This window comes from Danaus plexippus, chromosome 6 (genome assembly GCF_018135715.1).
Source record: "Danaus plexippus chromosome 6, MEX_DaPlex, whole genome shotgun sequence".
In the NCBI taxonomy this organism is placed as follows: domain Eukaryota; kingdom Metazoa; phylum Arthropoda; class Insecta; order Lepidoptera; family Nymphalidae; genus Danaus; species Danaus plexippus.
Window position 1 is genome coordinate 5,044,036 of NC_083540.1, and position 16,408 is coordinate 5,060,443.

The window sequence follows — 16,408 nt, forward strand, 5'->3', positions numbered from 1 at the left end:
TAAGGATATAAAGCAAAAAGTACCAAATATAGATAACCTAAAAATTTCAATTATCAAAGTAGAATGTTATCTTTGTTAAACAAAGGTATTGTCGATTTCAAACACGATCGTGCCTACATTCATATCTATTTCTTGTGAAGTCTGTAAAGCTCTGGCATTAGGTAATATTTTGCAAAACGCTTCTGCGCTACGGACAACAATACCGTGACAACCATCGAAGACAAATACTTGTTATGTTATGAATAATGCCGATTATATTGAGTAAACACGCACGAACGCGTATGAGTGCATTTTTCAACTATATTCGTCATTTACAGGGTGATGGCGCAGATTAAATTTTTATCTATTTAGAATAATTATTTAGATGATGTTTATAAATATATAGCAGACTTAAATTATTGTTATTCTTTTATTGCAATATCCGTAAAAGGTCTTTAAAACACCCTTTAACATTGACATATCAAAATATTTAATGAAAGTAATAAATTTCTAGATAAGGGACGGATTAATTCAATATTACATGACGCTATAAACATTTACCTTATGACATTTATATACTGATTACAGACATAACTGAGATGACAATTCAAGTTTTACGTAACCTATGGGAAAGTTAATATGTTTTATGAAAACTTACATAGCCTTAAAAGTGGAAGAGATTGCTTATTATAAATCATTCATTAAATGTTAATGAAGTAGAACAATGAAACGCAGTACTGCAGAAAAAATATTAATAATTATTACACAGTTACACCTGTGTATTATTGCCATATAGGGTAAAAATATATTTTGCTTTATTATAAAATAATGTTACTGAATTATAGCAGTTTTCTTCTCATCCTGTGCATGTCGCGTCACCTAGATGTCGCGCCTATTGTCCACAGCGCGCCATCCGCTGGGTGAGCCGCTACCATTACCTCACACTTTCAATATTGGGTTACGAGAATTTTACCTCAAGGTCCCCATTTAGGAGTAAACAGAACTGCTATAAAGACCAAGACCAGTAACAATGCAACACAGTTGAGTTTCAGTAACTCGTACGATAATGTATACACCAATAGCATTTTTAATATTTGGAGTTTTAGGTTTGTGCAATATACGTAATATGTGTATTAATAAATATTGTTTTATCTTCAAAGTTGCGGATGTTTAAAATTGGTGCACTTTGATTCTAGATTACGCTCTTAATATTCGTGTTTAGTGACTTTGCAATTTTTTTTCAGGTGGCGTTGTAGCCTACAATGTGCATCGAGAACTACCATATAACACAGGCCCTTATTATGACCCTTACACAGTCGAAGTAAACTCGAATTTCGGATTAGAGCCATCCCAGCGTCTTTTTTGGGGTAGTCAGGGCGGTAATCAAGTCGGTGGAAATGGTGGGCTATGGTCCAAAATAACCAATAAATTTCCTTTCCTAGAGAATATTTTTGGACGAATGCAATTGGCACCTGAATATGGTGTCCCTGGAGTACAACAGCATTATGGACCACCAGCACAGTTTCAACCAAAATATTACCACGGGCAATATCAACAGCAGTTCCTGCCAGCTTTTGGTCGTGACGTCGCCTTCACTGACGACGCAGTTATAATAACTCCACCTGAAGTGCCTATCGTACCTCAACCTATACCGCAACCAGAACCGCAACCCGGTTACCATTACAGCAAGCCCCAAAACAGACTCGAACTACCCCCAAAATAATTGACGTCTATTTGCGTCTAGACCATAATCAATATAATGAGCTTCCTGAAATTGGTATTTTTACGGGTATTCAAAATGACTTAAGGCTCTCTCAACAGTATTATTTCATACTGAATTAATTTATGAACTTAAATAAAAACATACTTTTTATTACATAACAATTTTATTTAATTTAAAATATCATCCATCCACTACGATTATTAATCAACTTACAAATATAGTGATAGTAAGCTTTTTATTCGTGTCTACTTCTAACAAAATTTTATAATCTAATAGTATTGCTCGCGTTATTTACAATTAATTTGAAACCGATGCCTCTTGGTCATAATATCCATTTCCAGTGGAGTCAAGGCCGACTGAAGAGCTTGCAGAGACAGCTCTCCCGCCGAACACCGGCCCAAACTGACGTCTAGTCTGCCCCGAACTGGAAAGTATTTTGTTCAATACATACCACTAAATACCCTACATAAATTACTATTTTTGAGTTAATTGAAAATTTAAAGTTAATATAAATTCCATATATATTGTTTAACTTATATTGACTTTTCCGTCGAAATAAAAAAAAACTTATTAAATTTTTTTGTTAGTTGATACATACAAGTAACTTTTTCACTACTAAAAATATTACTTACTAGAAACTTTTCCAAGCTTATATAAAATTTTTATAATATTATTCCATAACTAAAAACGTTGACATGGTCGTGTGTTGACAAATGTATTTTCAAAACTTTTTGTAAATTTTCTGTTTTTGTACAATTTAAGTAAACAGAATATCGGCATTTCTTTAGTCCATTTGATACACATTTATATTGTTACATTTTGTAGTAATAATCAGTACTTCAGTAATAATCTTTTAAAACAATATTTGTGTTATTGCTAAAAAAAAAATACAAAAAATATTTTTTTTTATTAAAATTTGAATAAATAATTTATATAACTTATAGAAGTGTATTCTATTTTTAAGCAGACTATTAATATACCTGTCTGTATGAACACATAGTTACATAGAAGATTTTATATACAATCTATTTTTGTAATAATAAATATTAAAAAAAAACGCGTAAAATTGCTACATCCTGACATTGACCCACAAAACAAAGCCGTACATGGATAGCAAAGATGTATTTTTATAATGACAATAAAGCAACATAACGAATAAAAAGCATTTATTAGAACTAATCACATTAAATAAATATATCTTCCGGCAGTTACAGAACTGCGCAGGCGCACTGCGGGCTGCAACTGATGGAAAATTTGCGTGGATGGATGAGCCGTCACCGTAGAGTTAGTTCGTTCTTTGAAGTCAGTTAGTGCCTATGAAAACACAAAACATGATGTTAGATAACACATTGATTAGATATATTAACTTATAAACAAATAATAGATGGACCAAGTTGTGAACGTTTTCAACATCGCGGTGAAATAGATGCTTAAATACAAAATTTAAATTCTTTGTATTTTTAAAATTGTATTCCCGAATCATCTTCAGCATAAAAGCTATATTCATAAATAAATTCATAAGATATTAACATATACATTGTTAACAAACAAGTTAATTTGAATAGTTATTAGTCGATACTCCATAATCGTTGGGATTAGAAAAAAAAATGGAATATTAAACGTCTAGCCATTTTTTTAATACAGCCCTGATCGTGTCTGTAATTGTCATATGTTGTCAACTCTGAAATATAAAACAAAAGTAAAAACCTTAAAGCTGCAGGGTTTGCTGCACCGTAGGAAGAGCCCAAGGGAAGATCCCAATTTCCGGAGCCAGCACGAGCATTTGCATTTGCGTTGGCATTAGCGTTCGCGTCTCCACCCCCTATAAATGTATGAATTATGTATAATATTTTTTCAACTGACTTCATTAAAAAAAACAGTAGTCTTGGAACATATATTTAGACAAAGTAATTAGTGTATAGAGAAACGATATGGTATTTATTTGTCTCTAATATTGAAATGTGGCTCCTAAAAGTGTTGGCTTATAAACACACTTATTATAATCGTAGAAAGTTAACACAATTTCTCACAGAACAGTCTACTACTTGGACGGCTGTATGTAATTTATCAAAATAAGTAGGTGGTCCACTTAGATCAATATAGTGGATCATTTTTTATTGTGGTCAATAGCTGGCCAATGAACCGTTAGTCTCGCGGACTGACGCCGGAGTTTGTGCTTGCTCCACACGTTCACCGATACTGTTACTGCAGAATTAAACTTAACTAACAAACACGCATACCAATTGTAGAAGTGTTTCAATGAATTGCACCGTGCATTATCACTTGACAGATCTATTTACGATTTTATTTAAATAAGAATCCGTTTCACATTCAAGTTGAATACATAATAAAGTTAGCAGAAAAGTACCTACTATTGCAGTAAAATATAAGAACATATTTAGATGCAAATAGCATGTCCATAAATCATTTGTCACCATTTAAAATGATAGGTAGATTTTATTGTATTATAAATAATATAGTATACTTTAGTTACAAAGACTGAATCAAAAAATTTAACACTATAATTTTTTTATACACACGCAGTTTTCGTAACCATAATCATATTTAACTTGGAATTGAAAAAAAAAGTGAAAGAACAATAAATATTTAGTAATCATAGTAAATTGTTCGTAAAAGACAGGTTTCGGAACCATCGTTTTACAATGACATAGAACTTCCCACACGTCGTCCGCAACAAGTATTATACAGGTATGGCATGTATTCTTGAAAGCTATTAACACACAACGGGAACAAAGTGAAGTGTAAGTACACATGCCCTTGCGTAACGACAAATACAATGTAGAAGACAGCTAGAGTTATATGAATATTGTCCAAAGCTTTAACGCCATTTCAGTCTACTAATATGTATTGTTAGCAAACATGTAAACAAGAAAATTTCAATTCAAACTGAATCAAAAAATTTAATTTTCTCGTTTTAAGTTATTTAACTTTTTTTTTAAATTTGAAATAACAATGTTAACTACAAAATAGACACTTAATGATATCCTCTGAACACAATAGATTTTTTAAGACGTTCGATGTAGCGATACGACAATAATGTGTGACGAGCGCTTAACATTAAAACATTATTTAATTTGTTGGGGAAAAAATAAATTACAAAAATTTCATGGAATACTAATAAAAATGATTATAGACGATAAGTAGTAGACATATTGGTAGTCGATACTCATTACATTAATTGGATTACATAATTTCTTTGCTCTTTATTAGTGTTAGAATATTTTTTTACTCACAGCCGTTCGCCCTGGCATTGGCATTAGCATTGGCAGAGGCACTGGCACCGGAATTGCCATAACCATAGGGATACGGACCGATAGAGCGACGCAGTCTTCTTAGTGGCACTGGAGGAGAAGCGTGGCCCTCAGCATCAATGATATAATATGACCTTGGTACGTAATACTGGCCAGCTGAAAGAAAAAATAAATTAGTTGATCACTTACTATCCTTAAGGATAAAAAACACTGTGTAAACTGAAGATAATAGATTCAGACGAAATTAATAAAATGTCGGCGTAATTTTTAACTAGTAGGTAGTAGGTTAAAGAAATCTTAACTCAGGTATATCATAGGGCGTTGCCAATCTTGTTCACGAAAAATTTATACTTATCAATGGATTTTTTATAAAAAACTATAGTTTTAATCGGTAAAAGGTTAGTGTAGAATCAAATCAAGTTGAGCCTACCAATAATAATTCTCAACGGGATTTGATGAAATCCTTACTTAGTACTCTACTATTTATGTAGATAAATGATCATAAAATAATTCGTAGCTACAATTAAAACAACTAACAACTTTTATTTAGCTTTATGGATGTTTTTTTAAATATATTAGTTACGCAAATATACGATTTTTAGTAATAAAGCAGCGGAAGTTTACAGTATGACTAAACGGCAATAATATTTAATGAAGCAACATCTTGAGATCATCACTATCATCACGGTTTGATCGTGAGCATTAAAAAATAACCTTACAAGTTCGTGACTGGACGAACGCTTCTATATCCAATTATTATAAAAATATTGGTAAAGCTGTCAATAGAGATGACCTTTAAAAATTCTTACATTCCAAATGACAATGTTAATATTCTGAATACGTTGTACAGAAATTTCAGCCTTGAAAACTACTCCTTTGATAAGATTCATTAATTTCTATTCTTATGAAATCTATGCATCATAAATTACTGTCGATAGGTACAAATAAATGTAATCCTCGCTAATATTTAATGTGTCATAAAAAATAAAGTTATTAGGTTGTCATTTCTCACTAAGCACCCATTATGATGGTTTAATTTTGTATGTGGAGTAAAATTTAATTCCAGGGCTATACTTTTAAAACTAGAATGTTTCCTGAACGAAATAAAAATAAAACATTATATCCAAACAAATCTCAAGTAACATTTAAATGTATCTAAAAACATAATAAAATTATGATTATACACAGACTTCGTCACAGGCGTCCACGAGATGGTTGAAAAGGAATTTTCTTGTTTTTAATACAAAGGTAATCCTAAATTTATCGCTGATCGTGTATTTCATTTTCATTTGTGAAAGGATAAACCTTTGGAAAAATAGAGTACTATCGCGTTATAAACGTACAGTAAGGAAACGATTTACTTTTTTAACGGAAACAAACTGTTTCATATTTTATCTATAACCAATAGTCTATCAAAACATGTACTAGGTATGTACTTTTAGAGAATGAATTTAAATGTGTTCAATTTTAAAATGAAACAGAAAATTGAGATGACTGTTCACGATACATTTTCTAACCAACAAACATTATTATATTTTTTCCTCTGTGTAAGCCGTGACTATATAAGTAACATTTTTTATATAAAAATAAACTCTAGATAAATGCGGCTTTGAAATTTAAATCCGAGATTTGGAACCTCAAATTAATAATAAGAGATAAATTTAATTGAGTGAGAAACTAAACCGTTATAAAAACTCCATCCTCATGTATCGACACAGACGCCTTTTAGTGTGTATATAGGTTTTTTCTTTTATTTAGGTAAAATAGTTCTGTTCTTGATAATATTTCCCTTACGGGATTCAAAATAAAAAGAAATTTGAGACTATCTTTTTTTTTAGGTAGAAATAACTCAGAATAATCGTTTTAATGCACAAATTGTTTTCAAAACAAACTATTTCATATCTAAACAGACGGACAGGTGGAATAAAATATCGTTTTATGATTGCGATTTCGTCGATTGATATACGGCACAAACTTAAATAAAATAAAATAATTAAAACTGGAATGGGAGTACCATATACATATATAAATGTAGATAATAAAAAATATGTTAACTGTTCGATTTACAGATTTAAAATGAGGAAAGGAGAAATAGCTACACATGTGCTAAATTAATGCATTATTTTTTTAAAAGAGCCAACAAGGAAGTTATTTTTTTATTTGTACAACAAAAGTATATCAGTCATCCAAGCATATTAGGAAATAGAAAACAAATATGAGGTACATTTTCTGTATCACAAACATAACCCTCAAACAGAATCTATAAATGGTTAAGAATAAAAAAAAACAATTTTAACAAACTTATCCAATAGGGTATTAGTCACAGAATTTACAAGTAAAGAGGAAAACACAACCGTCAAGTCAGCTTGGATGATGCAAAAACTGAGGGGCACTAACCTGCCATAGCCATGGCCACGACGATTGCGGCAAATACGAACAGAGTAAGTCGCTGCATAGCTGCGTTATGTCTCGACAGATGCTGGGCTCAAACTGGCTTAGACGTACGCGAAGTAAGCTTTTATACGCCTTATACGTAAGGCTTCACTGGCATCTTGTGTGCATTCTCGCGTATTTCCATGTCAAACAACGATAACAGTGAGATAAAAAAAGTTGCCACTAAATTAACTTTTGTAAAAAATAGAGCTTTGGGCGTTTTGAATTAACTTCAGAATGGTCTAGCGCTTTAAAGCCTAAATAAACCTGAAGAACATTAATGACTTCGTTAACTTGAATTTGAGATTAATAAAAAATCTCGTTATCATAGCGGCACACCACAATTTAATTATCATTCAAGAAAGCTCGATTTCAGTTAAAAAATATGCTCTTTTTCAGAAAAACTAATTTTATTTTTTTATTTCAGAAGTGTCTTGGAACTTGGATCAATGATTTGTACATGATTGTTCATTACCCACCTATTAAAGCTCAATATTATCTTCCATAAGTACGTTTATATAACATAATTTTTTTATAGATAAATTATTATAAATTTAGCTTATTTATTTCTTAGGTATAATAAATATAAACATATAATGAAAAGCTATAAATTCACAGTTCTGTAGGCTCTATAAAAGAGGTTTATTATCTGTTTGTAATAATTAAATGGCATGATTAAATGCAATATAAGTAAAGTTACTTTTTTTACTTTTATTTAATGTTGTGTAGCTATTTCTCATATGTATTAGTAACATCTATTGCTAACTAATGAAATTGTTTATTTTTAAACTGTTATGACATAAAATTATCATTAAATTTAAGCTCGATTGGCTTTCATTTTGTTTTTTTTTTTTACATAAAATTCATCCGTACAACAGACAAAATGGAATATTCTTAATTGCAATTTTAGGTATTTTAAAATTTCCTTTTGCCATAACTTCTTCTGAGAAAAAAATCCGATAATATTTTAAAATAATTTAAAAGATGATGTTTTTCCTAACATACTAAATAAAACCGTTAATGGTTTAAAGAACAAGAGGTTATTAAATCAAAACAATATCCTATAAAATATTCTTAATGCTCTAACTGTTTAACACCAATATGTTAAGTAGTACATTAATTTGAAAATATACGAATAAAGTCAATTGTGTTTTGTCCATCCATAAATTAAGTAACTCGTAATGAATTCCTGGAAGTATAGTATAGAGACACAATTTAATATTATATCTTAGTCAATACTATTTAAATATGAACGAATTTTCTAGTTTGTGTTACAAGCTATAAGAATTACAGTATAATTATAGGATACATTTGTAACTATCAGCTAGTGCTAGTCACTAAGTAATGTTTTCCACCTCTTAATTAAAATTAAAAGTACAACCATTACATTTTCTTTGAATTTCTTACCCATAACTTCCCTTATGCCTATTTTGAATAGAATTTTTTTTTCTCTACTTATAAATTTGCTGAACGGAAATACCAAATTGAATCACAAAGATTTTCCCTATATCTATATTGAAGCATGTTTCCTTTCAAATTTCGAAGTATGTATTTAGAAAAAAGAGTGGCAACGTTTCTTTGTCATTTTATTAATTACTTCCTCGCGTCATATCATTCAATAGATTTAGATGATATTTAGTAAACTTAGTGTCTATAATATAAACTATTGAATCATTTAATCTTATATAATTTAAAATGTTTGAAAACAATTAAAAATGTTTTTTTTATATACATAAATATGTTGATGATAAATATTATCTATAAAATATGAGGGAGGGATGATAAAAATTATCTATAAAAAATCAAAAAATAACTTCTGTTTCGCCGTCTATTCTCTTACTACGACGATCTTCAATTTATCTTATGTTTTTCAGCCTGATATGGAGAAAAAATATTACCTGGTATTATAATAATTTTATTGTACGTTAAATAAGAAATAAATTGTTAAAATAATATAGAATTTGTTCGTAAATAACTACTTTTTAGTCTCAATCAAGCCTTCCTTTCCGCGACGTGCACTCAGCACGTGAACAGGGCCATGTAATGGATCAGAGCCCACAGTCCCTACACTATCATCAAAATATAACCGACATAATATAATTCCTAGAATTATTCAGAAACATGATAGGTATATTCTTTTTTAGACCACTATTCAAATAAGTATGCAACGTTATAAGATATTTTGAATTTTACTTTTATTTCTAGGTTTAGCGTGCAATAGATTAAAACTGACGTGAAAAATTAGACAAAATATTTAAAAATATATATTTATTCTGCATCAGAATCATCTGACCATCGCAGTTGAAAATGATCACTGGTGCGTTCCGCACAAACAGACTGTAATTAATGTCAAGCAATACATTAGTTCATGGCTTTGTTATTACACATAACACTGTACTGTTGCTATTTGTTCACAGAAACCAACAGGACGAGCTCCTACATTGACTATACCAACCCGAAATGTTAGTGGTCCTGTACTCTAGTCAAAGATAATATTGCTTAGGGGAGACATTTCGCGACTTTAATTTCACTTTTATAATACTATTATTTTCACGATGATTGGCAATCTGGCAACTTAGTTAAGGTGGAAAAAGTCGGTTAAAAATCACTTGACATTTCTTTCCATGAAACTCGATTTCTTGTCTAAACTTGTTCAACTTTATTTTCCAAATCATTTGATGTTTTGGAACGTCTAAGCATACGGTTAGCCAAAGTGACGTAATTTTCATTTGTACTCTTTGTTGTCTCAGGGATACAAATAGAAGTCATTATCTTGACGAAGTCACCAATGTAGGGTATTTCAGGATAGACAAAACGATGTTGAGTAAATTGAAAGTTTTGAGAAACCCGTTCATAGCCTCTAAAACCCATCTTATAAATGTTATAAGACGTAACTCATTGGCCTCATTGTAGTTCCCATTTTTAAAGAAAAATGAGGCCTCTTTAGGCTAATAAGGTTCATGTCTTCCATTAAGTTAACACAGTCTCTCAATCCTCTATCTACAACAATAACATTTTTTTTTTTTGTAAATAGTCTAATAAAGAATAAGCACATCTAATTAATAAGATGGAAATTAAATATTGAAGCATCATTATATTTTCCATAGGCGAATAAGGGACCAGAACATCTTAAATATACCCTATATTTGTAACTGCCATCATTGGTTTTGAAGATTAAAAAAGTGTTATTTTACTATGAGCGTCATATTTTAACGTGATGACATTTTTATTTGGTTCTTTAGACGTTAACCAATATATAGGTACACATGAAAATGAAACCGCTAAAAAAATGATTTCATGTCTGAAGATTAATTCTACAAAAAATATACAATTATCCAAAAACAGCCTTTTGACCTCAGCTAATTAGTAAGTGTCCCGAATTTTACGCAAAAATATAAAATATTAAAAACACATGTTATTAAGTTTTTGATCAAATTTGGGTAAATTTACTTGGCTTATCGATACCCCTCCTTTAACTTTTTTAACACCATCAGTGAATTAATTTTATTTTGTGCCTTCGATGACCAGATGTGGTAATAAATCAGGTCAAATCATAGATATATATATGTATACGAATAGTCGTAGATGCTTTCACTTGATTTGAATTATATTATGTATCCATCATAACGAAAGCTACTTAAGGAACCAAAGAAGGTTAAAACTCTTGACTCTTCTAGTATATAGTGCATTATGACCATCATAGCCGACCCATAAACCTGGACGCGGACGTACCAAAGGCCTATAAGTGAAAGACGGTACTGTTCCTAACAATTGAAAATTAAAATACATTTGGGTATTTTGTGTCACTATATTTTGTGTAACTATAAACCTAAAATATATAAAATTATTTAATTAGTAAATTTCGATGAACTTAGGCCATTGACATAATCGGTGTAAAAAAAAAAAACATAATCCTTACAAAATTTATTCAGGAATAAAATAACATCAAGCATGTTAAAATTGACAATTCTCATTGAAATTATATAATAATTTATGAGCACATTTTCATAATAGGAAGATTAATTATATTAACGTCTAACATCGGACACGAGTTTCAACATCATTTGAACTCATTTAATTACAGTGCGTATATCCCCAAGTCACAGATTAAATTAGGTCCTGAATTACGATACACTAAGCGTACTAATAATATAGACTATATCATAGCAGAATGTATATTAAAAAGAAAAATGGAAAAAAAGCACCGAAACATTGTGAAAATACAATAGAAAACATCTACTGTAATTTGAAAATAGATATGATTAAGTCATACAAGTAAAGTTTATAAAAAAATAAAATGTAAACAATTCAATACAAAGATTTGGAATTACAAGATACATTTTTAATAATCAAAATAAACGAATGTATGCTATATTTGTTTTTTTATGTGTACAAACACAGTACTGTAAATTCTTATCAATATATTAATATAAACAACATTATAACCTATACTTTAAGTTTTTACACTTAAAGAGATATTTTTACAACCCTGTATCCACTATTTGTAATGACAATAGTGCGTTTCGTAGTCTATCAACGAAAGTTACAGTTTCTGACAACACATCTGTTATACATCGATTATAAAATAGGTGATAAAAAATATTAAATTGTCATGAACTAACACATACATTTTCAATTATATTAACAATCTCAAAATAAAAATAAAAAAAATTTCATATAATATCTATAATAGAATTACACTTTTTGTGCATTGACAAGAAGGAACAAATATATAAATAGGGAAGAACACAGAAGGGGACAACCTAGTTAAGTTATGAATTAGGATGAGCTCATTTACTTTGCCTTCACAGCAGTTTGTCTCTGTCGGATGGTCTTGTTTGTGTTCTGATCAACTTCGGGTAGATCAGATTCTTCACTTTGCACCTTCTTAGCTGCAAAACAAAACATTTTATTTAACATACATTAACCTACATAATGTCAATTTATTATATTTGTTTTGTTACTTAAAATACCTTTCTCTTTCCTAGGCTTCTCTTTTCTTTCCTTCTTTGGCCTGGTTTGGGCCAATTGAGCGGATTCCTGTCGTCTCTTAATAGCTTCAGAGATGAAGTTGAACATCAGATAAACCTTTAAACAAAGTAAATTTAATACAATTAAAAAATGTCACAGTATTATGATACTGGTTAATCTTTACCAATTTTTTAAAGATAATTAAAAAACATGCAATAGCTGATATACATAGTTTATAAAAATATTATATAAAAATTAAATAAGCATACCTGGAATGTAACTAGTACAGACAGAGCACCAACACGGAGTAGGAGTGGGGCAACACCAGCGAGGCCAAAGTAGAAGGTCAGAACACCAAGTACTAAGGAACATAGACGGACGGACACAAACAAAACTCCATTCAGCAAGCTTAGCACTGAAATAAAATATATAGGTTAGTACATTAATACATTACATGAAAATTTAAGTTGTATTATGTCAAGTGTACAACATATCTGCTTACATTTGTTAAAGTAATCCTCTTTTTCACCCCTGAGTATATTGTTCAGGCGGTGGGCATGAGCTACGAATTCAGATAGAGCATGTAGCACCACCAGACAAACTCCTACTCGCTGGAATCTATAGCAAATTTTTATATGTTAATTTCAATAATAGGCAATAAGTATGTCGTTTTAAATAATTCTATAACTATAATCAAGTAACTATGAAACAAATATTTAATTAATCAAATATAACCTGAAGGAGTAAGCGGCAATGATAAAGGTGAAAGCGACAGACGCTTGTATAAGACGACTTGACATCTCGTCTTTTTTGATTCTTTGGAAGTAGAGTTCCGGAACTGTGTGGATCCAGTACGCAGCTTGAACCACCCACCACAGCTTGAGGAGGAAACTCATTGGGTGGTTAGGGTATCCTAAAAATTATTAAAATTTATATGATAAAACCTATACAATAAGTTAATATATCTGCTTATAATAATATTATATTGGCATAGTATGTGGCGCTCAAATCAATCATAATTTCAAACAAACAAAAATAAGAACTCCTAAAATAAAGAAAACCTACCAAACTATTATTTCTATTAGTTCTATCTATAAAATACCTAATAATAAACACATATGAACATCATTCTATAGGATGTAACACATTTTTGTAAAATGAAAACTACGCTAAAATTGTTGCTATGATCAGCTCCAGAACAGAATAAAGTGGAATTTTAGAGGTTTCATAAAATTATAATAAGTGTTATGATACATGCAGTTATTCTTGTTTTTGCTGTCAAAATGTTAAACTAATGAAATAATTACTATGTTTATAAAACCTGTTTGGTGATTGATATCTAGTGTATTTATATGACCATTTCTTACAGCATTAATTTAGAATGTTTCTTTAAAATATAATAATATTTGTTATATATATATTAACCAATAAATAAATAATACATATGAACTTACCATCCCACAGCTGTGAGATATTGAATATGAAACCTTCACGGAGTATGGCATCTCCACCCCAAAGTAGAGTCATCAGTTGGAACACAATCAGCTGTCCAGACTCATTGAGAGCACTCAGTCTTGATTTGGACAGGTGGAACTTCTTTGAAATTTTCTAAAAATAAAATATTAAAAAAAATCGTATTTTTGTGACAGAAAGTACAAATAGATACATACAAACTGTAATAGTTGTAGACAACTTACATCTAAGAAGTACTCTTGAATAATTGCATGGAATACAATGCAAACCATTGAGTAAAAAAATACAGCGCCTGCATCTTTCCAACCAGCTTCATATGTGAAAGGTTCACCTTTTGGAGCGTCGCGAGTTGGTTCCACTCCAGTAACGTTGTGGTGGAGGCCAATAAATAAACTAGCAATTGGACTTGTTGACTACAACAATAAATCGACAACAAAAATTAATATTGAAATAAAATATGTTACAAAAAACAGTTACTTTTTAGTTTACGTGGCACCTCTATAACACTTACCTGGACCATAAGTCCCACTAAAAACACCATAACAACACATGATACAATATCGGCATGATTTTGTATCATAAATTCGTGACTAAAAACGGGGGGGTTCTTGTTAGATTTTCTGCCAATTGCAGGTTTTATTCCCATCTTCCCGGTTTTAACCTAAAACTATAGAACTATATTTTAAAGTAACACAGTTAATAACAAAACATATATAAATTTATTTTATGTACTGAATAGGTAGAATTTAAAAAATATAGTATTATAAATTACCCGAATATTTAACCAGTAAACAGCCGATCTCTATGGAAGGAGAACAATCTGAAATACGCTCTTGACAGAGATTCGACTGACGTGCCACTTTCACTTGCTACGCGGACAAACGTCAACAGTTTACAATCTATCATTTGTTTGTTGACTGTTGTGTTGGCACTTATAGAATTAAATCAGAATCTCTAAATGATATCTCTATGGTTTTTTTTCGTTTAAGATATAAATTTAGAGAAAATTAAAATAATTTACCTAAATCCTTAATAAAATATCTCTTTTTTGTAGAAAAACTTTATTATTTAATTTATATTTATCCAACAAGATAAATACAATGTTACCTGATTCTTAAAACCCACCTTTTTTTTAAACCAGACCAACATTATTAAATAATAAGGTCCTTAAGTTAATTATGACTTTAAATAAAGTTCACATTATTAAAAGTTTCACCTTTAGGTTACCTCATGTTAACAAGTCACATTATACGAATGAACAGATTTTTGATACTACTGAGAAGGGTTTGTAGTATTTACTACTAATCTACTACTAATCATTAATCAGTTTATTTTTCGAACGGTTATTTGTGATTTAACAAGAAGCAAAGTAATGCTATATTCTAGCTAATGCTACAAAGAGTTTAAAGTATATTATTATATCAACATTTTCATTTATGCAAAAACATTTTTTTTAAACTATGGTTTCAAAAACCGTTATAAAATGTAGACGTCAATGGTATATTTATTTTTCACTACGAAAATGCATTTGTCAAACTGTATTCAATTACTTCATATATCAAAAAAATATATATCAGATTTAATACAAATTCATTATTTTAAAGAGAGGACGCCAGCCTCGCTGACGTCACTAATGTCACTTATTTCAGTACGTTCCAGATATTTTAAAATGAAACCACAATTCTTCTAAATGTTCTTCATAATCACATTCTTTATGATCCACTCTCGCTGAACTCTGCAGTCCGCTGTCGTGCGTCCAGACGTCATATTTATACCAGAATTCAAACATAGTTCTATTCTCCTTTTAAACAGTCTTTGATTTCGTTTTACTTTTAACAATAGTAACGACGACCAATAAGTTGTTATAATAATTGATGATAGCCTTAGGGCGCATTTTCATTGGTCGATAAGGCCCGCATTCGGGGTGCGGGAGATTTCTGTAACGCATGCCATAGGGCCCGCAAAGAGTTTATCGTTTGCACTGGTCGTCAGAGCCCGCATACGGGGTGCGGGTGATTTCTATAACGCATGCGAATTCCGTTATTCCGGAATGCGGATATCACCCGCACACGTTTAATCGACCGAGTTATCGATCAGTGGATTTCATTGGTTGTTAGCTCGCATGCGGGTACTCCCCGCAATCGGGCTAACTACCGACTTATCGACCAATGAAAATGCGCCTTTAAGTTATTTTCATGTTGCATCCGTCACTGAGGGCGCATTTTCATTGCTCGATAAGTCGGTAGTTAGCCCGATTGCGGGGAGTACCCGCATGCGAGCTAACAACCAATGAAATCCACTGGTCGATAACTCGGTCGATTAAACGTGTGCGGGTGATATCCGCATTCGGGATAACGACCTATGAAACTAGTCAACGATAACTCGGTCGATACAAAGCATGCGGTGACTCGCCTCCGTTCAGTCATTTATTAGACGTCATCAATACTACGCGCATTATTTATATTATTAACGCTGTTTATATATATTTATTAACAAAGCAATAATTGTTGATCCATAGCAAGTACGTCTGCTTATCTCAAAACCCACTGCCAAACTG

The 16,408-nt window shown here is 30.9% G+C and overlaps 3 protein-coding genes across 3 annotated transcripts; 1 reads left to right on the plus strand and 2 right to left on the minus strand.

Annotated features, from left to right (window-relative positions):
* The first annotated feature begins 946 nt into the window (after positions 1-946).
* On the plus strand, positions 947-2,034 carry LOC116779151 (uncharacterized). Its single transcript, XM_032673332.2, has 2 exons — positions 947-1,085; positions 1,224-2,034. Exons 1-2 carry the CDS (start codon positions 1,046-1,048, stop codon positions 1,700-1,702), a joined length of 519 nt encoding a protein of 172 aa, XP_032529223.2. The 5' UTR covers positions 947-1,045; the 3' UTR covers positions 1,703-2,034.
* LOC116779152 (uncharacterized) lies at positions 1,847-7,533 on the minus strand. The gene is made up of 4 exons (XM_032673333.2): positions 7,372-7,533; positions 4,957-5,130; positions 3,410-3,524; positions 1,847-2,126 (listed from the first exon to the last, which is right to left on the minus strand). The coding sequence occupies exons 1-4, from the start codon at positions 7,427-7,429 to the stop codon at positions 2,000-2,002; spliced, it is 474 nt and encodes a 157-aa protein (XP_032529224.2). The 5' UTR covers positions 7,430-7,533; the 3' UTR covers positions 1,847-1,999.
* Positions 7,534-11,316: 3,783 nt separating this feature from the next.
* LOC116779050 (translocating chain-associated membrane protein 1) lies at positions 11,317-14,763 on the minus strand. The gene is made up of 9 exons (XM_032673194.2): positions 14,624-14,763; positions 14,363-14,518; positions 14,076-14,264; positions 13,833-13,986; positions 13,114-13,291; positions 12,881-12,996; positions 12,648-12,793; positions 12,381-12,495; positions 11,317-12,299 (listed from the first exon to the last, which is right to left on the minus strand). Exons 2-9 carry the CDS (start codon positions 14,495-14,497, stop codon positions 12,202-12,204), a joined length of 1,131 nt encoding a protein of 376 aa, XP_032529085.1. The 5' UTR covers positions 14,498-14,518; positions 14,624-14,763; the 3' UTR covers positions 11,317-12,201.
* Between the last annotated feature and the right edge of the window lie 1,645 nt (positions 14,764-16,408).